Genomic DNA, 25,895 nt, shown 5'->3' with positions numbered 1-25,895 from the left:
TCCAGTGGAGCCTTAAAAAATCACACTCCTTCCCCCGACTCACCATTTTGTATGTTTATATACGTAAACACACATGCACACCTATACAAGATTATAAAGTTAAAAAAACCATTGAGACTATCTATTCACAGAAGTTCCTTTGATTCCATTCTAAGCCTCTGGAACGGTACCAATACTTATTTGTAATCTTAACATGGGACACTTACTTTTATCCTAGAGCACTTGTCTCTCAAGCTTTCTGTGCAGTGGTGTTTTCCATTACATAGTAACTTCTTTTCATATTTTACTACCTCTTTATGGTTCTGTTGGTCCTGCTTTGATACAAAGAAATAAACAAGTCTTCAACTATAATTACATTCACATTTAATGTCTATACACTTTTCCAATTACATTTTTCCTCATCATTTCAATAATGGAATTAAAAACTTGTAACTCAAAAACAAAGTGAACAATGGTCAGAAAATGAGTCACAGTTCCACTAATTATTGTAGTGAGTGGCCTTGACTCACTGAGAAAAATGTGGAAGAACCACATATTTTTTGGAGATGGGATTTATTCCCATTACCATCACAACTGCACATTATATTTTAGATTTATATCTGGTTCTTATTATTCCAAGTCTCTGAATTAGAATTAATCTTTGAATCGCTGCCAAATGACACACTACCAAAACCACCTGAAATATCTCTGTTGAGACTCTTCCCAGCCCCTTGGAATAGAAAATACACATCCTATTACGTCTTGGACTTCTGATTCAAAGTACAACATAAAACCTTTTCTTGCATTTATTCACTACAGCACTTAGAAGAATGACTGTTTAATAAATATTTGTTGAATGAATTAAAACTTTTCACAAATTTCATTAGGGCCCACATAAAGATGATTTCCAAGTATCTCATGTTTCTATTAATATTGCAGGTGATATGGTCTTCTGCTTTACTGTTGAATTATGAGAATAAAAAAGATTTCTTATAGATTTCATGCAATTTCTTATTTGTCTGAAATTTATGTTATTTTCTAGAGAGTTCAGTTGGGTTTTCTGAGACAGGTGATTCTGAATACCTGCAGTCCTACTGGATCAACTTCTTTCCTCTGTGTGTCTGGCTGCTTCTCTAACTGAAGGAAGAGAAGAGACCAGGCCTGAAACTCTGTCGTGTGGAGGCAGAAAATAGCACACTTTCTCTTTTACAGATCTAGGTGTTTAAATATTTCTTCCTTAAGGATGCCATTTCCTGGTTAAAAACTCTTTTAAAAATTACATTAAGGAAAATAGCCTGCTTTGTGTAACAAATCTTTTCTTAAAAATAAATAAATAAAATGGTATTTTTGAAAAATACTTTGGCTTCTTTTAAAACTGTATTTTCTATTTGTGTGAAAAATTACAGTAATAGTTTTCCATTATCCCTTTACTGTTTGTAGAAAAGAAAAGAAAAATAAACCCAAACCAACAAAAAAACAAATCCCCAAACTCCACAACAAAAAAACCAAATTGTTCCTCTTGCCAAAAAAGCTTAATTCTTACAGTTACTAGATAAAGAAGATTCTGAACTCACTCTAGCTATCATTTTTCTTAACGTTTCTCTGACTTGGTCTCTTTCCATTTTCAGAGACTCTTTTATCCTCCTTAGCTCATCTCTTTCCTCCGCTACGATTCTTAGTTCTTCAAGTCTTTGATGAAGTTTCTTAGTCAAATGTAAGTTATCCATTTCCACACTTTGCATAGATAAAGTTTGGGCCTCAATCTGCTGCTTTAATTGTTCCATTGTGTTTATGTTTTTATGGGTTTTATTGACATCTTCTTTCATTTTAAGAAGTTGAAGCTCTTTTTTCTGAAGTTCTTGTATCTTGAGATAATTATAAAACAAGTTAGAATGCAAAAAGAATTCCTGTCTATTTGTTATATATGTACATCTCTGTCTATCTCTAAATATCTGTATGCATTTTCTTTCTCATTCCACAAGGGATTTTGGATACAGTTACTACCTAAAGAACAAAACGACATATACCTTTCTTTGTAATTCATCCTTAGATTTATTTAAATCCTTTTGAAGATTTGAAATCTGAGTTGTCTTTTCTGAAACTCTCTCCCTGAATTTATCAATAGTTTCTTGGTGTTCTTTCAAATGCCTATGAGCAATTTTCAGTCCTTGTTGCGTTTCCAGATCCTTCATTATTAGAAGAAATTAAGAAATATTATGACGTAAAGGCACATTACCTTTTCTTAATGCCAAACTAGTTAAACAAAATCTTAAAAAAATGCATGCTCACAGTTAAAAACAAGCAGCACACTGTTCCCAAATGAGAGCAGTGCAGAAGGCTCTAAAGTCAAGTCCCTATCCCTAGCCTCATCCATCCTGGCTGGGTTTCCTATTGAACTCCACCAACTTTCCTTTCTTTCATACCACTTGGACATCAGTCTACATCACGATCACAGAAAGAGGGCCCCTTCTCATGTGCAGCACTCCATCATACAGATGAACCCCACTTAGCCAGTGCCTTATTGGTGGACACTGGACTGCTTCCAGACTGGTCAGCACAAACAATATTGCATGAATGCTGTTGTATTTCTGCCCAGATGTGAATATACTGGTAGGATAAATTCCTACAAAGTGGAATCGCTGTAGCAGATATAGCGCTGATAAACCTTTAATAGGGCATTGTCAAACTGTCTCCCTGAAAGTTTGTAACACATTTTCACCAAGAGTTATTATTTATTTCCAAAGAAGGAAGCTTCTTACATTAAAAACTTGTTAATTGTATAAGTAGAAAGAGCACAACTCACTCTAGCTATGGTTTTCTGTAGGTCTTCTTTGAGCTGGTCTCTCTCCAATTTTAGATTATCTCTTTCTTTCATTATAGATTTCATTTCCTCAAGGTTTTCATGAAGCTGCTGAGCCAAATTTAAGTTCTCCATTTCTATTTTATGCAGGGTTAAACTCTGGTCCTTGAATTGGTTCTTCAATCGTTCTATATCAGAAGTTTTTTTCTGTGTCTCACTGACATCTTCCTTGAACTTAAAAAGTTGATGTTCATTTGCCTTAAGTTGTTGAATCTTAAGATAATCATAAAATAACATGTTAGGATACATACAGTTTTTAAGGGAAGGATAAAGAAAAGTTCCTAAATTGATTACAGCAATAGTTTCCCCATGTTACTCATTAATATTTTGCACATCCACATAAAGTTTATTTTCTTTTGAGGTATAGTATACATAAATACACTAATATTAAGTGTATTGCTAAATTATTCTTGGCATATGTATACATCTATTTAATTATAGCCCAGATTAAAATGTAAAACATTTCTAGTGCCCCTTAAGGTGCCTGTGTGCCCCTCCTAGAGCTAACCACTATTCAGAACTTTTTTCATCCTAGACTAGTCTTGCCCGCTTTTGAACTTAAAAATCACAATGCTTTTTATCCATTCTGTTGACAGGCATTTCGCTTGTTTTCCATGTTTTGCTGTTATGATTAGAACTGTTGTGAGCATTCTTGTACATTGCTTTATGTGAAAGTACACACTCTTTTCTCTCATGTACATACCCAAGAAACAGAAATGCTGAGCCATAGACAGCTCTTTGTTTAGCATTAGTAAAAACTGCAGGATGTTTTCTGATGTGGTTAAACCATTTTATATCCCTGTGAGAGTTTAGGCACAAATAAATCAAATACCCAAACAAGCACAACCTTCATACCTTTTCTTGTAATTTAGCGTTTGAATTTTCTAAATCCATTTGCATACTTGATATTTTATCTGTCTTCTCAGAAACAATGCTCCGGAGTTTGTCAATAGTTTCCTGGTGCTCCTTCACATGCATGCGAGTAATTCTTAGTTCCTCTTGTTTTTCCAGGTCCTTTGTCATTAGAGAAATTTTAAGAATGGTGACATAGCTTAACATTAACTAGCATTTTTTTAAATGAGAGTGATATTTTCTTTGTAAAAATAATAGAACTATTACTTCTTACTCTACATCTTAGAAGTTAGAAAGTTACAGGCTTTCCCTTCCTCCCTTTCCCTGTCCTCACTTTCTCACAGCCTACTCCTACTACATATCTATTCTACGCTTGCTTTTCCCTCTAAGAGCTATTTGGGCTTCCAAATTAGAGCAACCAAATCTATTTCAGTTTTTAAAAATTGTGTTGCATAGTATTCTGACATACTACTCATATCTAGCCAGTTTCCTTCTGATGGATGGACATTTAGATTGTTTCCCAGTTTTGATTACAAATTGCTACAATGGACACCTTCTGGTCACAGAATTAGAAATTGTGAAGAACAATACCAAATTACCTGCCTTTGCAGAAGGTTCCATCAGTTCACTCACACCGACAGTACCACTCACATCAAAGCACGGTTCACTGCTGTCGGAAGAACACACACTTACTCACCAGCAGGGGAAGGGCTACTTACTTTGGCCTCTTTTTCTCTGAGGCTTTCCCTGAGCTGGTCTCGCTCCATCCTAAGGGCTCCCTCTGCTCTTCGTAGGCCATCTCTTTGCTCAGTAACATATTTTATTTCTTCAAGGTTTTCATGAAGTTTCTGACTCAGCCTTAACTTCTCAGTTTCTACACTTTCCAGGGTTGAATTCTGGGCCTCTAATTGCTTCTTCAATTGCTCTGTTTGATATACATGTTCTCTGAGATCGTTTTTTACCTTAAGAAGTTGACGTTCTTTTTCCTGAAGTTCTTGGATCTTGACATAATCATACAATAAATTAAGATATAGAATGATATTGATAAATATTAAAATTTTTAAAAAAATGATTATTTATTTTTGAGAGAGAGAGAGCGTGCATACAAGAAGGGGAGGGACAAACAGAGAGGGAGACACAGAATCTGAAGCAGGCTCCAGGCTCCGAGCTGTCAGCACAGAGCCTGACATGGGGCTCAAACCCACAAACTGTGAGATCATGACATGAGCCAAAGTCGGATGCTTAATCAACTGAGCCACCCAGGCACCCAATAAATAGTACTTCCTAAATTAAGCAGGCAAATCTTTGTCTTTGATTTTAGGCTAATTCATTCCCTGTTTCATTACACAAAAGACCTCATATAAACTCTTGAATAAAACTATACCTGTGCTTTTAAGGCAGTATTTGTGTTTTCTAAATCCACTTGCATATTTGATATTTCATCTGTCTTCTTAGAAATAATGCCCTGGAGTTTATCAATAGTTTCCTGGTGTTCTTTCATATGCATGAGAGCAATTCTTAGTTCCTCTTGTTTTTCTAGGTCCTTTGTCATTAGAGAAAGGAAAAGGATTTTTCAGAGAAACAAAATTCAAACAGTGTGTAGAAAGATAGAGAGTAGGAGGTGAATATGCCTCACACTCCTTAGTCCTCATCCTCTAAGTTACTCCTACATGTCAATACATGCCAGATACATTAATCCACAACTTACCCCTTTCCCCAAAAGGATACTCCCAAACCACCACCACGGCACCGCCTCATTCTTTATCCACAGCCTCGTACTTTACGGTCTGAGTGCGCTGCACTCATTAACCAGCCCCTGCTAAGGGACAGTTAGCCTTTTCCCTGGGTTTTGTGGTTTGCTTTGTTTTGTTATTACAATTTTCTGCAATGAATATTCTTCTACAGATATCTTTGCACAATTGTGTGAATGTGTGTAGGATAAGTAGCTACAATTGGGCTTTTTGTGTCAATGAATAAGCTTATTGAAGTATTTGGAAGACATTATCAAATATTCCCTAAGGTTGGACCAATTTTCACTCCTACCAACTCTATCGCCCATGGTTCTTTTACGACACGGTGTCATATTTACTGGCTGGGGAAAAACAGTAACTCACTCTAATTACGGTTTCTCTCAGGTTTTCCTTAAGCTGGTCTCTCTCTACTTTGAGAGTCTCCTCCACACTCCTAAGATCATCTCTTTCTTTTGTAACAGATCTCATTTCTTCAAGGTTTTCATGAAGTCTCTGAGTTAACCTTATATTCTCCATTTCTATATTTTCCAGAGTTGACTTTTGGGTCTCAAATTGGTTCTTCAAATATTCTATTTCGCCCATTTTTTCCTGAGTCTCACTGACAGCTTTCATCTTAAGAAGCTGATGTTCTTTTTGCTGAAGGTCTTGAATCTGAGAAAAAACAAGTTAGGACATAGGCAGAGATTTTTAGGAAAAGGAGGAAATGTGTCTAAATCAAGTGAATCATCTTTACATCTAATCTAATATATGTACTATTTTCTTCCACAGGATATGAGGAACACAATAATCAGATGTCTGTTTCCAACTTAATAAGACCTACCTTGTCTTGTGATTCGGTATGTGAATTTTCTAAATCTTTCTGCGTATTTGCTTCTTGATCTGTCTTCTTTGAAAAAGTCCTTGTACTAATGGTTTCCTGGTACTCCTTCAAAAGAATATAAGTAGTTTTTAGTTCCTGTTTGATTTTCAGTCCCTTTATGCTTTTGGACAGAAATTAGTAAAGCAATAGTGAATACTACTGTTAACCACTTTACCACTTTTTTTGTACCTAAAAAATCATTAGAAGGAAACTTACTTCAGTTACAATTTTTTTAATGTTTTCTTTGAGTTGGTCTCTCTCCATTTGAAGGGCCTCCTGTACCTTTTTCAGTTCATCTCTTTCCTTAATTATAGTTTTTATTTTATCTTGACTTTCCTGAAGTTTCTCTGTCAACTTGAGCCTCTCGCTTTCTATACTTTGTAGTGATAAATCTTTGACTTTGAGTTGTTCCTTTAATTGCTCCAGTTCATTCATTTGGTCCCGAGTCTCACTGATTTCTTTGGTGCTAATAAATTGCTCCTGTTGCTCATGAAGCTCTCGGATCTTAAAATAGTAATAAGTTAATAGATAAAATATAGATACACATAAATCATGCTTATCCATGTGTGTCTGTCTGTATGTGTGTGTGTGTGTGTGTGTGTGTATGTATGTATATATATACATTTTCATTTTTAAAGGAAAAGTACCCATGATGTTCTCTCTAATAGTTTAGTATGCAAAAGTAGCTTCTGTAATTCAGTTAGCTAGTTCCCTCAGGTTTTTTCCTACATTTCCTTCACCCCCAATTTACCTTTTTCTGTAATTCATCATTGGTGGCTTCTAATTCCTTCTGAAGGATGGACAGCTCATTTTCTGTCCTGGAAAGATTCACTCTCAGCTTGTCAATAGTTTCCTCCTGTTCTTTCATGTGACGATGAGCAACGTTCAGGTCCTCTTCAGTTTCCAGGTGCTTCATTATTAGAAGAAATGTTAAGAAATTTGCAGAAACATTATAACCATTATATTCGAACTCTCTTATCCAAAGGTTTAGTTTTTACAAAAGTATCTGCTTACAAAAAGGTTACAAATAAAAACAACACACGGGAAAAGGATGAAACCGACCTTAGCCATGATTTCCCTCATGTCTTCTTTGAGCTGGTTGCTTTCGGACTGAAGAACTTCTTGCAGCCTCTGTATGTCATCTCTCTCCTGAGTCACACATTTCAGCTCATCCCAGCGTTCCCAAAGCTGCTCGGCCATCTCGAGCTTTTCCTCGTCCACAATCCGCAGTGCTGACTCTGTGGCTTTGAGCTGCTCCTTCAGTTGCTCCATCTCGCTCATTATTTTCTCAGTAGCCCTGTCTTTTTCTTTCACATTGAAGGACAGTTCTTGTTTGTCTTGAGCCTCTCGGATCTTAAAAGAATCATAAAACAACAGAATTGACATCCAAAGATACTTTATTTTGTGTTTGGAGAGAAGAAATCAGGATAGCTTCTACAACAAGTAAGTTGGGACTCGGTGGCTCATTACAGAGCATTCTTCCCACTCTCCCACTGGTCATCACTCAGGTATTGAACGCTTCTTTCCTGAGGGCTCACTGTGCGGTCAGTAACCTGTCCGAGGTTAGAGGTAAAATGGTAAACAAGAATTATATGATCTTTGCCTGTGTGAGATTTACACTTTATAGGGAAGGACAGACATTATGCCAAATCTTACCAAACAGAGGTGCTGTGTCCTTGCAGGGTATGGGGCATCGGACCAACCCTGAATGGTTGGGAAGGGCTTCCTGGGGGATGGAGAGCTTCGGCTGAGACATGAAGAATGACAGCACGGGGTAGGCAAGGGGGTAAGGAAATGCTGTAGGCAGGGAGAACAGAACATCTGAAAGCCATGAGATGAGGAAGCACGATGCTAGGGCATGATGAGCAATGGGAAGAGGAGCAGAAATAAGGCTGGAAACCAGCAAGCTCTGGGATCCGGGGCCTCAGAGGTCATGTGAGGGATTCTGGTCTTGAGTTCAAGAGTAGCAATAGGCTATTAAAATCTTTTTTAAAAATTTTATTTATTTATTTTGAGAGAGAGAAAGAGAAAGAGAAAGCACAAGAGGGGGAGGACCAGAGAGAAGGAGAGACAGAATCCCAAGCAGGTTCTGTTCCATCAGTGCTGAGCCCAATGCAGGGCTTGAACTCACAAACCGTGAGATCATGACCTGAGCTGAGATCAAGAGTCAGATGTGCCATGCAGGGCCCCTATTAAAAGGTTTTAAGAACAAAAGACTGCTTGGGCTCAGAATGAGGAACTAGAGAAGTAAAGGAATGAATATGGGGAGACCAGTAAGAGGCTACTACAGAAAGCCCGGGACAGAAATAATGGTGGCTTGGATTACAGTGTTGGCAATATGGAGAGAAAGAGGGAAGGTTTCTCTCTCCCTCTTTTCTCTCTCTCTGTCTCATACACACACACATACACACACATGCACGCACGTACGCACGCACGCACGCACCTTAAAACCAACAAGAGTTGGAGCTTGGATTATAAGGTGAGTGGGAGGAAAGGCTACTGGGAAGGATGACTCTCAGATTTCTGTCTCAGGTATTCAGGAGCTGCCTCTGAGATGCTATAGGAATAGATTTAAAGAAGGAAAGAAAACAGTTTTTCTGGCTTTATCCTTTCTTGTAATTTACCATTGCTTTTTCTAAATCATTTTAAATATTTAAGAAGACGGCTGTCTTCTCTGAAACATTTTCTCTCAATTTTAATACATTTTTAGTATTTATGAGCAAATTTTAGCTCTGATTCCAACCATTTCATAATGGAGACATTTAAAGAAAACATTGCAGTAACATTATAACACGAGTGCTTCCTTTCCCAAAGACATGATTCTTATAAAACACTTATTAAATGGAAGGAAAGGATGAGACTTACTTCAGCTGAAGTTTCTTTAATGTCTTCTTTCGACTGGTCTTGTCTAGCCTGAGCTGCTGCTTCTGTCACTTTAAGGTTGTCTCCTTCATCAGTTAGAGAGTTTAGTTCTTCATGACTTTCTGTAAGTTTTTCAGTCAACCTAAGCCTTTCCATTTCTATGCATGCAGGGGTCATTGACTCCTTGGCTTTGGATTGCTTTTTCAATGGCTCCAGTTTAGCCACTGCTCCCTGAGTAATACTGACTTCTTTCACATTAGGCAGTAGCTCTTGCTCCTCATGAAGCCCTGGGATCTTGGAATACGCATGAAATACCAAGGTTACTGTCTGGAGATCATTATCATAATTTTTTAAAGGGAAAAGATGAGAATACTGCCCATAGAAATAAGAGTGATCTTGATTCCATGGCCAACTATGGATCATTAACTCACAATTCATTCTTTTCCCCTTGATTTCTACTAATGCTATTCATGGCTTTTCTGCTGGTCACATTCTGCCATAATTTTGTTTCCAGCTTACATCCAAAGTAAATCAATTCTTATACTAACTAGCACACTGTTCAGTCAGTTGCACACTTCTTCATTTCTATATTAGTTCCCAAATGCTATAGGAGAAAAAAAATCATTGTTTATATTGAGATTATATCTCAATAAATGAATGGTCCCTAAATCTCAGATGACCTCCAACGCCACTTCTCATATTCTTTATATATATATACACAGACTGATTCCCCTTTCCTATGGTCATTAGTGATTCCATGTAACTGCACATCATATTTTTGCTTTTGTCCTCCTGGGATTGAGGGATTATTTTATATGCCCAGGTTAGGGGGAGAGGAGGGTGTCTTACTCATATCCACAGTTTCAATGGCTGGTACGTAGCGGCCTTTAACATAGGTTGGTTCAGTTACCCCAGGGTATCATTTTCTCTATAGCACTTGCCATTATCTCAAATTACCTTGTTCGTTTGTTTGCTTATTTACCAGTTAACTCTTCCCACTACAAAGTAAGCTCATTGGTCACAGAAATTTTGTCCAGCTTGTTCCCATTTTATTTCCTATAACCCAGGACCTTGCCTGACACATTAGCTACTCAACAAATACTACCCAATAAATGAACTGTAACAGTCACTGCTTCTCATCTTTTCTTAAAAAAAAATAAAAAGGAACAAAGTAGAGAAAGAAGAGACCAACCTTTTCTTGTAATTCAGTATTGGACTTTTCTAAGTCATTCTGAATATTTATTATGTGAGCTGTCTTCTCAGAAATGTTTCTTCTTAGTTCATCAATAGTTTCTTGTTGTTCTTTGAGATGCACGTGAGCAATTTTTAGTTCTTCTTTTGTTTCTAGACCCTTTATTAGAAAGTGGAATTTAAAGAATATTATAACAACATCAACCTAGCATTGCCTCTCTCTTCTCCAACAGGCTCAGTTTTAAAGAAATATTTAATAGATGAAAGAAAAGGGCATAACTTACTGTAACTTCGAGTTCTCTTATGTATACTTTAAGTTTCTCTCTCTCTATGTCAAATGATTCCTGTAATTCCTTAAGATCATTTCTTTCCTTGGTTATGGATTTCAGTTCCTCATAATTTTCATGGAGCTTCTGAGTCAATTCTAGCTTCTCCATTTCCATATGTTCCAATGTTAATTCTTGGCTCCTTAATCCATTCTTTACATTCTCCATTTCATTCATCTTTTTCTGCATCTCACTCATCTCTTCTTGTACATTAAGAAGCTGTAGCTGTTTTTCTTGTAGTTGTTGGCTCTTGAGAAATAAAATTTGATTTTCATTTTGCATATGTTCCCTTAAAATTCTTATGTAAAATGTACTTTGCTAAACTGAAGTAATCATTATTATATTATTTACAGCAACCCCAATGTAAACAGACAAGCAGCTTGCAACGTAAAGTAACCTTCTAGACACAGTGTCTACAGTGGGTTGAATAGCGTCCTACCCAAAATTCAAGTATATTCAGAACTTTAGAATATGACCTTATTTGTAAATATGGTTTTTGCAGATGTAATTAAAGTTTGAAGAGAAATCCTACTTGATTAGGGTGGGCCCTAAATGCAATGACTGTGTCCTTGTAAGAGGCAAAAAAGGACACACAGAGACACAGAGAAACTCCGGTGAAGATGAAGGCAGAGAAAAGACTGATACGGCTACAACCTTGGACACCACGGCAGCTGGGAGCCAAGGATAGTTAGAGGCAGGAAAAGATTCTCCCCTAGAGCCTTCAGAAGGAGCATGGTATTGTCAGCAACTTGATTTTGGACTTCTAGGATCCAGAAATGCAACAATAAATCTCTGTTGTTTTTTAGCTGCCAGGTTTATGGTAATTTCACACAGAAGCTCTAGGAAACTAATATATTGTCACCAGGTTAATCAAGAAGGTAAAGTGAAAATGAGAAAAACTTGAAAAGAGACTAATTAAATATGCAGGTACATGATGCCAAATAACTATAATTTCTCATTCTTAAAATGACCTTTTTGGGTCATCTATTTTTATTTCCAAAAGGTCCTTCCTTACGGGTGACCCAAAAAAACACTGAGGCACTAACTTTTACACATCTATAAATTTCACTTCTTTAGGATGAGTAAAAAACAGACATTAGGTTCTATCAAATTTAATTAGGATATTGTGAAAGGGAGGAGAATTAAGAGAATACATATTAGGAAAAATATGCTCCACAGAAATGCAATGGAAATCACAATATATCATTATTTAATAATGTATGTGGCACAAGCCTTAGAAAAATAGAAAGATCTCAGTGGTGCATTTTAGAATTACTTGGGCAGTACAATTATTACAAGAATCTTATCTCTTACACAAATATTACAACAGTACCTTACTTCTATAAAAGAAGTGACTCAGGAAATTGTAAACATCTAAGAGATGGTAACAGTCATAGATCTTACATTTTAAAGCTTGACTACCACATCTTTATAAAGGCAGGATCTTTGTGTTATTGATAAATGAATCTCAAGCGCCCAGAATAACACCTGGTCTATGGTACTTCCCAATAAGTTTCTTATGAATGAATATATTTCATGTTAGTTTAGATGAATTAAGGTCTTTTCTCTCATCTAAAGACTCTAGGATAATATACCCTTACAAAGGACATTGGTTAAGATCTAGATGTGAGTTGGAACTGTCTACAATATGAGCATTAAGATCTGTTCATTTGGGAGATACATGCTATTTCTAGAATTTAGCTCTATTGCAATAAAAATTTATAAAAAAAAAAAAAAAGAAGTTTAAGGGTGGCTGGGTGGCTCAGTTGGTTGAGTGTCTTCCTCTTGATTTCAGCTCAGGTCATGATCTCACAGTGTGTGGGTTTGAGTCCTGCACTGGGCTCTGTGCTGACAGTGCCCAGTCTATCTGGGAATCTCTCTTTCCCTCTATTTCTGCCCCTTCCCTGCTCATGTGTTCTCTCTCAAAATAAAAAAAATAAACTTAAAAAAAAAGTTTAATCAGGAAATCTAATATGGCCAAGAAAGTAACTTTAAAGAATCACCTTTTCATTTAGCTTTTCTTCAACTTCTGCTAATTTCTCACAGGTCCTAGAAAGCTCTTCCTCTTTCTTTATGGTGTGGTTCTTTTCTTGTGCAATGATCTCTTGTTGCTTTTTAAGTTCATCTCCAAGAATTCTTAATTCTTCTTGGTTTTCAATAGTCTGGAGATTTTTTTTTTTAAAAGTTGAGATTAGAATAAATAATATTAGCTTACTTTTATAAAATCAGCTAAAAATCAGCATTTGCCTCACCCTAAAAATGAAGAAATCATGGCAAACTCTACTGGAAAAGGCTATCTTACAAAAAAAGACAGTCTTTAATCATATAGGATGTCAAGCATCTGCTTTTTTATGTTTCTTTTTTTTTTTTCCTTTAAGTGGGCTCCATGCCCAAGTGGGGGTTGAACTCACAACTCAGGGGTCAGAGTTCTACTGACTGAGCCAGTCAGGTGCCCTTTACACAGTTTCTTTATTGCTCCATTTATATTCTAATTGTGAGAATTAGAACTGAATTTAGTATTCTATCTAGAGAGGTGTGCTCATTTTCTACCCTTAAACAGAAGGAGACTATTTCTAAGCTTTCATGGACTGATGATGAGACTACAGTTACGGGTTTTCAAATGCTAGAATGAATGACTTTGGTTTGGGGCACCAGTTAACAGCAAGTTCAAAGTGGCAGCCATCCTTTGCTAGCATGACTTGGGCTAATCCTAGTTATAGGCTTAACCAGTGGCATTCTCAAGCATCACGGCCACAAAAACATTATAAACTTGAGCACAATAAGAGATTATTATTATTTGCATTCTTATTAATATTCAGCTCCTTTAACCAGACATTCCCAAAAAATTTGGACAATTACACAAAAGTTCAGGTTCTCCTGCAATGCACAGCAAACTTCTAAAAATGTTAATTTCAATCTATATATATATATATTACATTGTCCCTAAATGCAGATACAAAAATTAAAGTAGATATGATAATACTGCAAACATTAACAACAGAAAATTTAAAATGAAGTTTAAAAATAACAAAATTAATAAAAGAGAAACATTTAGGAACAAATTTAACAAAATACGGACAAGTCACGTACACTAAGATCTATAACAGATCATTGAGAGATAATTTGTAGAAAGATATACAATGGCCAATAAGCATATGGAAAGATGATCAATGTTCTTAGTCATTAGGGAAAGGCAAATTAAAACAATGAGGTACATACCCAATAGAAAGGCTAAAATTAAAGACACCAATAATGTGCAGCATTGGTGAAGATGTGGAGCCATCAGAATTCTCTCAATTTATTGATGGGAATGTAAAATGGAAATCAGTCTAGTAAATTCTCATTAAGTTAAATATATACCTTCCTATGACTCAGCTGTTCCATTTAGATACTTACCCTTGAGAAATTAAAAAAAATGTTCAAAGAAAGATTTACATAAGAATGTTTCTAACAGGTTCGCTCACAATAGCTAAACAGTAGCGATAACTCAAATTTCCACCAACAGGAGAAAGGCTAAGCAAACTGTGTGGCCTATTCATACGTGAAACATTACCTAGCACTAAAAAAGGAATGTAAAAGAGTAAGGCATAAAAGAGTACACGCTGTATGATTCTATTTGTATGAAGTTCTAGAAGAGACACAGTGATCAAAGGTGAAAAAACATCAGGACAGGATAGTGACCATATGGGGTAGAGAGTGAGAATAGGATTGACTGGGCTGAGATGTGAGAGGACCTTTCAGGGAACTGTTCTATGCCTTGACTGGGGTGGAGGGTACAGAGGTAGAGACATGTGTTAAAAGCCAGCAGACTGTACACTTGTATCAGATACATTCATTGCATGTCAATTATGCCTCATACAAAGAGGCATACAAAGACAAAAACATACTGCTAAGTATACAATGCTAAATCCTACCATTTCAATATTTTCCCTTAGGTCAGTCTTCAATTGTTCCTTTTCTGCTGTAATACTTTCTAACATTTGTTGTAGTTCATTTTTCTCCTGTATTAAAGATGATATCTTTCTCTGTTGCTCAATTAGCTCATTATCTTCAACATCTGCAATCAGTGCTTGAGTATTTTTGGCTTTCAAATTCTGGTTTTTATCTGTGTCAACCATCTAAAATATAAATAGATTAAAGAAGAATTTCTCAGTTAAAAACAATTTTAATAATAATAACAATTGCCAAAGTTAGTATTATTTATTATTTACCAGGCACTATTTTCATATATTGATATATTTAATCTTAACTATAACCTTATAAGGTAGGTTCTAGTATTATTTCCATTTGACATATGGGGAAATTGAATCCCAGAGAGGATGACAGGTCACTTGCCCAAGGTCACTCAGGTTTTGGCCAAGATGTCTGGCTTCAGTTTGTGTTCTTGTGCATACTCTTGTTCATGGATAATAACTACTTGGACAGCTTTGATAATTAGTAATTATATTCATGTATGATAATGGGTTAACTTAATTTTATGAAAGAGTAAGCCACCTTGAACTCAACCATTTTCTTTCCATCAAAAGCTGGAAATGACTCGGTATCTTCCACTCCCAACAAATGGTAATTTTCGGAAAGTCATATTCACAAAAGGCTGGAGTTTCATCATATGAGAGGGCAAAATAATCTTGATAGAAATAGATTTCATATTCTAGTAGTACAAGCCACCTTTTTAAAATATACACTTCCATATATTGCTTAAGAAAAGCATGTTATATATATTCATTTATCCATAAATAAATAGGCTTTAAGCAAAGGTGACTTAATATGTGTACTCCTTGATAAATGGAGACAAAGACTGACATCACAGTCACTGGTATGAACTGAGGATATCACTATATAACCTTATACATCCAGGAAACAAATACAGCTCCATATTGGCCACATATATTTTTAAAAGTTTTATAATAATCTATGATTACATCAGCAAAAAATCGAAAAATAAAGAGAAAAAAATCATCCCATGTCATTAGCTTCACAAAACCCACTCCTAGAATTCCAGAATATTTCCCCCCCACAAAAATAAAGAATTTTAGAATACTTCTTTCAGAGTTTGTCCATGAAAAAAATATTTTTGAACATAGTACTTATGATTAATATATATACAAAATTCATCTTTGCTTTTTTTCCCCACTTAGATCATAGGCATTTTTTCCATGCTGTCAAATAATCTTCAAATTATAACTTTTAATAGTTGCTCAATTCTCTAGAGTAGGTATGGACAGAACATACTTTACTTAACTATTCTTTTATTGTTGGCAATACGCATGAGTTTCTGACAATGGTGTGCACAGAGCTAACTACATGAGAATTTGAGGTAAGGAATACAGTCATTGGGACTAGCCTGTCAGATATTGTAATTCAGAATTTTGCATCTGTACCCTAAGTATAGGAATGTAAACAGAGCAGGATGAGACAAACTATGAATAATACCCAAGGTACATTACAGGACAGAAATCAACCTAGCAACTATTTCAGCTACCACAGATCTTATTGTTATTAAATAATAATAATAATAATAATAATAATAGTGTGCTTTGAGATAAGCTTTCTAATCATTGTTTTAAATTTCTGTTGAGACACATGAGAGGAAATGCATTTCTAGAGAGAGAAACATGAAGTAGGATTGAAAGTGGGTACTCGAAGGGGATTGATTATAGACCTACTAACGCAGCCCCCTGGGGTCCAGATGAGCAGAGGGGTCCACATGGGATTCTAGCACGAACACGATAACAGAAGACCAAGCTGATCCTAGCCTCCATCCCAGATTTGAGAAGCCCCAAGAAACAGAAGAGCCCCAGTCAGCCCTTTTTATCAGCAGAGATGATCTAGCGTAAACTTAGTAACACAGACCAGCTAGTCCCAGTAAATATAACTCTCCTTTTCCCTCTCTCCTCTGCTATTGCCCCTTCTCATGGGGTCATACAATTTCATTTTTGCATTTGTTTAAAAGCAGGTATAGATTGCTGTACCTCATTTTCAAAAATCTTTTCAAAAAATCTTCCCCTAATGGAAGTTAAGTTATAAATTTAAAATCAAGGTCAAATCCTTTGGCCCATCTGGTTGATCCAAACTATAGATAAGCTGAGAACACAAGATCTAAAACAAACAAAAATCCTTTTCTAGGAAAGAAGAATTGAAGCATAGCGAGAGAGAGGGAACACTTTTCCAAGGCAAGAATACTGTACCCTGGGGTAAATGGGGAAAAAAAGCTCATTATACAGAGTAATAGTATATAAGTCTATATAAAGATTTACTTATATAGGTTGGGGCCTACTGAAATATTCTGAAGTAGTATTTATTTTTATTTAATAATATGTCCAACCTAGTGATTTTTCTGTTTGCATATAAACTGTAGCTTAAAAAATGATGTGACTGTATAAAACCCAGTTTTATGTACATATATAGGTATATACGATTCTGAGCTTTGGATGTATAAAAGATTATTTCACCAGTATCCTATTGATGAATGTCTTAAATTCCTATTGTAAATATTCTGGCGTAAATAGTACTGCAATAAAAATGAAAGATAGTATAAAAAATTCTGTTGATAACATATATCAAAGGCATTTCTGAGAGTAGAAACATATAGTAAATGAATCCATTGTATAATATTATAGGTAATCCCTGTTACAGATTCAAATATGTGGTCCCCAAATTCTCACATTGAGGCCCACATCTCCAATGTGTGACTGTATGTGAAGATAAAGCCTTTAAGGAGGGTTATTAAGGTTAAATGAGGTTATAAAACAGAGGCCCTGGGGAACCTAGGTGGCACAGTCAGTTAAGCATCTGACTTCAGCTCAGGTCATGATCTCAGTTTGTGGGTTTGAGCCCCGCATCGGGCTCTGTGCTGACAGCTCAGAGCCGGGAGCCTGCTTCAGATTCTGTCTTCCCCTCTCTCTGCCCTTCCCCTACTCATTCTCTCTCTGTCTCTCTCTCTCTCTCTCAAAGATAACAAACAAACAAACAAACAACTGAGGCTCTAATCCTGTAGAACTCACGTCCTTCTAAGAAGAGCAAGAAACACCAGTGCTCCTCTCTTTCTCAGCTCGAGCCTAAGAGAAAGCCCATGAGAGGACACAGAAGGAAGGTGCCATCTGCACACAGCAAAGAGAGAACTTACCACAAACTGAAGTTTCTAGCACCTTAGTCTTGGATTTTTAGCCTCCACAAAAGGGAGAAAGTAAATTTCTGTTAAAAGTTATAGGGGCGCTGGGTGGCTCAGTTGGTTGAGTGTCCGACTTCAGCCTAGGTCATGATCTCACTGTTCCTGAGTTCGAGCCCCACATCAGGCTTTGGGCTGACAGCTCAGAGCCTGGAGCCTGTTTAGGATTCTGTGTCTCCCTTTCTACTCTCTGCCCTTCTCTGACTCATATTCTCTCTCTCTCTCAAAAATAAGTGAACATTAAAAAAAAAAGTTATAGCCACCCAGTCTATGCTATTCTATAGTGGCAGCCTAGTAGACTGATACACCTCCCCTTAAAAAAATTATCAGTAGCATCGCTCAGCCTTTCTTGTATATAATTATATAACCAGTTAACACTATATGCTCCTAATGTGTCAAGACAAAATGAACCATATTCAATAAGTAAAGGTGAGATCTAAGCACCTAATAGTGAAATTATAGCACAAGCCCTAGAAACAGGCATATAACACCACACACTTTGATTTTATAAAAACTCTTAGCAAGTTTAGTATATAGAATCTGATATAAGACAAATATTGTAGATGTAATAATAAGCAATCTCTCCAATAGTCTTAGAATTCAGAAGGCTTTTAAAGATTTTAAAATACATCAAGACTCAGAAAATATCAGCTCATAGACTGAACTAAATTTTGCCTTTTTTCCCCCAAACTGATTGTAAGCAGTTATATCTGAAGTTAATTCAAAGACATTAGGGTCATGCTTGTAAATTATTGTTACTTATTAGCTCTGTGAATAATAAACAAGATAGAGATTACCATTATGTACTTAAGTATTTGAAGTTAAAGAGAAAGCTCTTCTACACAAATACAAAAGCTTTGAAGAGAAACATCATTTACCTTTTCCTGGAATTCATCCTTACTTTTTCCTAAGTTTTCCTTGGTATGCAAACTTCTGGAAGTTTCCTCAGAAATTCTTATTTTTAGTGTGTTAATTGTTTCTTGGTGTTGTTTCAAAGACTCAAGAGCATTTCGTAACTGTTCTTGGGTATCTATATTCTTTGTCAGAGAAACAGAACAATTTCCATTAGAATAATATGAAACAAATGAAGTAATTTTGCAGTGACTACTGGATTATGAATGGTAAGTGATGGCTCCTATGTTTTCATAAAGGCTCTCAGTTTTCAGGACTTAATCAAAGTCTTACCATGTTTACTGTATCCTGAATGTCACTTTTGAGTTGGTCCCTCTCAATTTGCAGGCTCTCCTGGAGTTGTTTTAGGTCGTCCTTTTCTTGGGTTAAGGTTCTTACTTCCACTAAGGTTTGCTGAAGTTGCTCAGCAATCAGTGCTTTTTCTTTTTCAACAGTTTGCAGCCTAGAAGCTCTACTTTCTAATTGTTCCTTTAGCTCTTCCACTTCATTTAACCCTTCTTGACTCTCAGTTGCTTTCTGCTGAAGTTCTTCAGTTTGGAGAGAAAGCTTTAAAACAAGAAAAAGTAAATGTGAAAAGCAGAGCAGTCTATGGGACGTAGATGGAAGCCAAACCCCAGGAGACTAGAGATCGCGTCCCTCGAGGGTGTCTTATACCAACCTCTGTGTTCAAAGCATCCAAACTTACATCAAGATTTTGAGCTTGTTTGGAGAGATTTGCTATTTCCTGATTCATTCTTGCATTCTCCTCAAGGACAATCTTATACTTTTGCTCAAATTCAAGATGATGATTTTTAAAATCTTGGAATTCTTGGTCAGTGCTTTTATAATTCAACTGGGTAGTTGCTAGGTCATTTTTAGTCTTCTCTATTTCTTCAAGTAAATCTTGAATTCTATTCTCCTTTTGACCTACTTCAGAAAACAATTTGTCCCTTTCCGATGTTATTATACAGAGCTCTTCAGATTTATTATGTATCTAGGGAAAAGAAATAAAACTTAGCTATGTTAGCAATGGATGATCTACTGAAAGCCAAGGAAAAAAATTCCTATGCAAAAAAAAAAAGACACTGAAATTAAGCAAAGCTTTGGCTGAGGAAATGCAACATTTTTATTGTTACCATCCCTATAACAATATATTATCCTGTTTAACTTAACCTTCAAAGTTTTGGTTTTTAATCTCTTTGGGTTCTAGTAAGGATTGCATGGAGGACACTCATAGAATCAGGACATGCCTTTATTTCCTCATCTATCATTCTAAAGTATTTTCTAATTTCTTGGTGTGTCAGATATTGTATGGTTTTTCTTAGAATTTGACATCTTTTCACCTAAAGCTTTTGAATGCAGCTCTGATTTCTAAAGACATAATCCAAGAATAATTTAAATAATAAAGTTTTATTTGAATTATTATTTAAATACACCGTATCCAATTTCTAAAAAGTAAAATCATTGTGAAAGGTGAGGTCGAAGTGGTGGGAAGGAGAGAGGTGAGCTAAAGCAGAGATCATGGATGGGGTAACACAGCAGAGTTGTCTCCCTGGGTTAGGGGAGGAGGCCCATCTACGTAACTCAACTACTGGTCCCATAACTATTTGTGGAGCTAAAAAACAGCACCTACTTTAAACAAGTTTTAGGATGACTAAAAAACATAATGTTGCTAGAGTTTTGTAGCATGATGTCTGCCATATCGTGTTCAAACACTAATCACTTTTATTTCTTTCAGAAAGGAGGAGAGGAAAGAAAGGCTGGCAGATGGTTTACAGGATTGTTCACTAGCCTGCAAGATTTATACTGATCTCTAAACTCGATCAATGCTCCCCCTGTGTCACATTACTTTCTTGTATTCAATATGGCGATAGCACTAGTTGAAAAAAAAAAAGAGTGGTCCATAGAGTTCTGTTTAAAAGATTTTATTTTTAAGTAACCTCTACAGCCTACAAGGGGCTTGAACTCATGACCCTTGTGAGATTAAGAATTGCATACTCTAAAGACTGAGACAGCCAGGCGCCCCCACAGAACTCTGTTTAAATGCAACACTTGAGGACTGTAGAAATGGCTGCTACATGGCTCACGCTACTAAGTATACTGTTAAATACGCTCTGAAAATGTATTTTTACATCTAGTAATATAAGAAAAATTAGAGGAGGAACTACATTTATTTCTGTTCCTAACAAATTAGTCAAATGTTTATGGTCTCTTGTCTGCTACTTTAAAGTAAACTATGGCAAAATATTTAAAGTGCTCTTTATGAAGGTTTTTATTTCAGAAGAAAAGTTCTTTGCTTAAAAATGCATTTACCTCTTTCCTCAGCATTTCTACTTCTGAGGGTAAAGATTTCAATGCTGAGAGCAAATTAACTTCTTTACGTAAAGCTTCATTTTCTTCAACTTCTTTATTCAGTTCTTTCTGCAGATCAGTAATCTTTCTTTCCAGTTCCAAATTACAGAGCAAATCTAGCACATTTTGGGTAAATTAAATAAAACAGTTTGTAGTTACTGGGACAATCTAAATTATATACAAAGTTAGATTATTGACTCATACTATATAAAATTTATTAAAAAAAGAACCATTTTTGGTTAACAGGTAATCTAATTGTTAATAGTTCTTTAATCACTCTTTAAACATTGGGTCCAATTTATTTGAAAAATAACTCCTAAACCCTTATGAATCTGAAGTCCACAGAAGCATTTATAAACAGTGATACCAAATGATATTGAAACTTATTAGGCTATTGAAAAAATCAGATCACGAATAATAGACTTTTAATTACAGGAATGTAGTGACAAAATTCTTTAGGTAGGTTTCTAGAGAAAGTCAAACCTGCAAAGAGGTAAGTCTGAAATTATAAATACCTTTAGGAACTTTCCCATCTATAAGAGAGGTGAGTTTTGTTATTTCATTAAAAGAAGATTGTAATTCCTTCTCCAGATCAACTTGCATTTTCTTTTTTGCCTCCAACTGGCTTTGATAGAACTGAATATCAGTTTCCAATTGCTTATATGTACATGCAAGTTCTTTCTATTGAGAGAAATATTGCAAATTCACATAAATATACTGATCATAATAACTGCTTTATTATGAATAGTATAGGAGTCACTTACCATTTTCTCTTTCAGTTCCAGATTTTCACTTCTAAGAAAGGCTGATTCTCTCTTGGCATCAAGGGCTACAGTTTCAGCATCAAGCAGAGTCTGTTTCATTTGTTTTAGGTCTTCAGTGCTTTCCTACATACACGACAAAATAAACTGAGTGAAATCTAGCTTTCTGAGAGTTGGAAAACACTTCAGAGAACATGTCCATATAGATGTTATTCTGAATTAATTTAAAAAATGGTGAAAATATGACAATTACCAAATGTGTATTTAGGAAAGATAAAAAATAATATTTCCCATAATAAAAATATTTTTAAAACTCTCCTTTTTTCTAACTTACAGAAGCATTGTATAGATTTAAGAAATTTTTTATTGTTTAAAAAAAGGCTAACACAATTGTTCAGTGAGCTTGTTAAAATTTCCTATGTATTTTAAGTTATTCTAAAACATAACAGGCAAGTAGTTCATAGTTGAAATTAAGGATACGAAATTACAAATTGAAAAGTGAGACAAAAATCCAATGGAAAAACAAAAAAGAACAGGCAACTCACAGAGGAGAAAATGCAAATGACTGATAAATACATAAAAAGAACTATAGTCTCATTTTTAGAGAAGTGGCATTTAAAAAATTTTTTAAAAATTTTTTATTTATTTTTGAGACAGAGAGACAGAGCATGAGCAGGGAGGGGCAGAGGGCGAGGGACACACAGAATCGGAAGCAGGCTCTGAGCTGTCAGCACACAGCCCCATGTGGGGCTCGAACCCACGAATGTGGTATCATGACCTGAGCCAAAGTTGGAGGCTCAACTGACTGAGTCATCCAGGCACCCCCAAAATTTTTTAATGCGTATTTTTGAGAGAGAGAGGGAGACAGAGTGTAAACAGAGGAAGGGTAGAGAGAGGGAGACACAGAATCCAAAGCAGGCTCAGCTCAGAGCCTGACATGGGGCTTGAACTCACGAACCGCAAGATAATGACTTAAGCTGAAGTCAAACGCTTAACCGACTAAGCCTCCCAGGTACCCCGAGAAGTGGTATTTTACATAAATTCAACCATATGTGTTGGCAGAATATTAATGCATGCATGGAATGAATGAATTGGATGAATAAAGAGAAAGAAATAATAATTATTAAAAAGTGGGCAATTCTGCTTACTATCTATCAACAGACACTCCGGGATTATATAAACCATTCTTCTCAGGGCCTTGTAACAGTAAGATCACTTTAATAAAAAAATCACTTGTCATTAGTAATAGGAGACAGAAGAGTACTGACAGAAGGTAATAAAAAGTACTCTAGAAAACTCAAATGGAAATGAAAGAATGATGGAAACCAAAGTTCCAGCTAGAAAATGCTGCTTTCTTATAAAGGGTGTTAAAAACTAGAATCAAGCTCATACTTTTCTTAAAGTAATCAGGGGGACTGAAAGCAAGTAGAATAGAAAGCAAACAGTGAAAATTACTAATTTCACCATGAAATTCAATGTTATTTAATGACATTATCTTCTACCAATTAAAATCATCTAGAGCTACAGTTTCTGAAAAATAACAAACCTAAAATAGTTCCATAAATTAGGATAAGCATGCATTAATATTAATCAAATTGATGAAATTGATGAAATCATGCTCAATTACATGTGATATGTATAGCTCCAGGTACTTATCAATACCAACATAAGTGCTCACCTGAAGACACGTACTATACAGTTCTGCATGCATGTGCATACAGTACTTGAAAAAATAAAACAATTCTTAAATTACTGATTTTTAATAGAATCTCATCCCTAACTTACCTATATTCACTCAAAGAATGGTATCTTCAACTCTCTATGAATGATTCTTTATCCATAAAATGGCAATGATCGCAATGGTCTCTCTTTCATAGGGTTGACAAGATTAAATAAAATACTATATGTAAAACAACTACGGCAGTGCCTGGCACACAGCAGGCTCAATGTAAGCGTTTGCTATAACAATGATGGTGATGTACTATAAATGCTTACATGAGTACACAACAAAATAAACCCGATTTTTACCGATGAGTATGACAAGTCCATTTTTGGATCTTCTGACTTCTGTTCTGACTTCTGACAGTCTACGTATTTCTGTAGCTTCTTAATCTGTTCTTCCTTTTCTCTAAGCAGCTCTACTTTTGAACTTAGTTCATTCTAAAAGAAGTGTGAAACAAAAAAGAGAGAAACATATTTAATTGGATTTAAATTTTGGGGGGTTAAAAAGAACTTATATTTAATAGTTCACACTGTTAGTAAAACTTAAAAAGTTGATATTGAAAAAAATAAATATATTCTTGCATTTTCTGAAATCATGTTCAATTATGTATCATGTACATTTTAGGCCTAGTTCCTTATCAATAGAAATACCAACATAAATGCTCACCTCAAGATCTTGATTATATACTTCTGCATGCTTAACTAAATTCTTTAAGTTGGAAATTTCATGAATTAGTTGCATCTGTAAGAGCATGTGAACAGGCAACAGAGCAAACCAATAGTTAATAAAGCAAAAAAAAAAAAAAATAGACCCCCGCCACCCCCAAAAAGATAGCATTCATTCATTCACCACTTCAGAATCACCAAAACAGTAAGAAAGGGCTGAGATCAATTGTTCAAGCTACTGTTACAAAGCACCTCTTTAAACGGAAACAAACTCAACAGAAAATCCCCAATGCCCATAAAACAAGCCAACAAGAAACAAACTTCAGCAAGACCCAACTAACAGTTATATCATCTGTTAATAAAGTTAAAAGCAAATTAGGATGCATTCCTTGGAAGAGATAAACTTAAAAGATTAACACTTTAAGGGGTGTCTGGGCCCCTCACTTGGTTAAGGGTCCGACGTTGGCTCAGGTCATGATCTCACAGCTTCTGAGTTCGAGCCCCACGTCAGGCTCTATGGTGACAGTTTGTGTCTCCCTCTCTCTCTGCCCCTCCTCTCATGCTCTCTTTCTCTCTCTCAAAAATAAATAAATGTTAAAAAAAATTTTTTTTAAATACACCTTTAATAGATTTTTGTTTTGGGTAAATTAAGTACAGAAATGTATTTATTTTGTAAGATTTTTTTCATCCCATAAATTATCCATTTAGCTTTTATACTGGAATACTTTTTAAGAATTTAAAAAATTCTAATTTTAGAATTTAGGTTTAGATTAAGGTAGCTTCATGTGATGTCTTTACAATAATATCACTGTTCACCAAAGCTACAGAGATATGTAAGGGATTATCAATTCTTACCTTGTCAGTTCAGTCAACAAAAAATACTAAAAACATGATGCTATTGGTTTACATTTTTCAACTGTCTAAAAGTATAAAGAATACTTAAAGATACAAGTATTTCTATTAAAGTTTCCTTTTCATCAAATATCTGCAGCATTAAATATTTGAGATATTTATTTCCAGATACTTGTGTCAAAACAAGTGACAATTTGCCACAGATAAATGTATTTTCCCTTAGAATTATTTAATCTTCATAATTCAATAATCCTTTAAAAGTAAAGGCAAACTCTAAAAGAATGTAAGGGACTGAGGAAAACAACTTCTTGTTTGAATAGTATTTTATGAATGTTTAATTCGGTCCTAACGAGTCGTAGAGTCAGACTAGTGCTAGTGTCGTTCCTATTTTAGGTCAGAGTCCTCCCAACAGATATTTATGTGAGCCAAATTTGTAATTTAAAATTTCTACTGGCTGCATTAAAGAAAGAAACAGGTAGAATTAATTTCAATAATATATTTTAACCAAAAATATCTAAAATATTATCATTTCTTCATGTAATCAATATAAAAATTAAAAAAATAGTTTACATTTTTTTTCATACTTAATTGAGGCTGGCCACATTTCAAATACTCATATCACCACACGTGGTAAGAAGTTACCAAGTGTTCAGCAAAATTTTAGACATCTGTACTGGTAATAACTTAAATTGGCTCCATCTTTTATCTTTTCTTTCCTGTTTCTAAATTTTGTGCAAGAAAATCACATTTACCAATAAGAAGAGCTAAATAATTAATTTTCATTTTAGTAAATAAACATTTAG

General features: G+C 35.3%; 1 protein-coding gene across 2 annotated transcripts in view; it reads right to left on the bottom strand.

Annotated features, from left to right (window-relative positions):
* CENPE (centromere protein E) overlaps positions 1-25,895 on the bottom strand; it is a 77,143-nt gene that overhangs the window by 25,802 nt on the left and 25,446 nt on the right. The window contains exons 17-41 of one of the 2 annotated variants that reach the window (XM_029920836.1): positions 24,242-24,316; positions 23,881-24,012; positions 21,856-21,978; positions 21,607-21,772; positions 21,053-21,207; positions 19,419-19,733; positions 19,034-19,306; positions 18,727-18,885; positions 14,595-14,798; positions 12,684-12,842; positions 10,639-10,929; positions 10,356-10,514; positions 9,167-9,457; positions 7,364-7,654; positions 7,053-7,211; positions 6,518-6,805; positions 6,263-6,367; positions 5,806-6,093; positions 5,076-5,234; positions 4,411-4,692; positions 3,695-3,853; positions 2,783-3,052; positions 2,007-2,165; positions 1,554-1,844; positions 207-311 (exon numbers count right to left, since the gene is read on the bottom strand). In XM_029920836.1, coding sequence (XP_029776696.1) covers positions 207-311; positions 1,554-1,844; positions 2,007-2,165; positions 2,783-3,052; positions 3,695-3,853; positions 4,411-4,692; positions 5,076-5,234; positions 5,806-6,093; positions 6,263-6,367; positions 6,518-6,805; positions 7,053-7,211; positions 7,364-7,654; positions 9,167-9,457; positions 10,356-10,514; positions 10,639-10,929; positions 12,684-12,842; positions 14,595-14,798; positions 18,727-18,885; positions 19,034-19,306; positions 19,419-19,733; positions 21,053-21,207; positions 21,607-21,772; positions 21,856-21,978; positions 23,881-24,012; positions 24,242-24,316 — 5,058 coding nt within the window. The remainder of the gene's footprint in view (positions 1-206; positions 312-1,553; positions 1,845-2,006; positions 2,166-2,782; positions 3,053-3,694; positions 3,854-4,410; positions 4,693-5,075; positions 5,235-5,805; positions 6,094-6,262; positions 6,368-6,517; positions 6,806-7,052; positions 7,212-7,363; positions 7,655-9,166; positions 9,458-10,355; positions 10,515-10,638; positions 10,930-12,683; positions 12,843-14,594; positions 14,799-18,726; positions 18,886-19,033; positions 19,307-19,418; positions 19,734-21,052; positions 21,208-21,606; positions 21,773-21,855; positions 21,979-23,880; positions 24,013-24,241; positions 24,317-25,895) is intronic. The other variant, XM_029920901.1, reaches the window with a different exon arrangement.

This window comes from Suricata suricatta, chromosome 1 (genome assembly GCF_006229205.1).
Source record: "Suricata suricatta isolate VVHF042 chromosome 1, meerkat_22Aug2017_6uvM2_HiC, whole genome shotgun sequence".
NCBI lineage: Eukaryota > Metazoa > Chordata > Mammalia > Carnivora > Herpestidae > Suricata > Suricata suricatta.
Note: the sequence above shows the minus strand (reverse complement) of the source record. Positions and strands in the feature narration are given on the sequence as shown.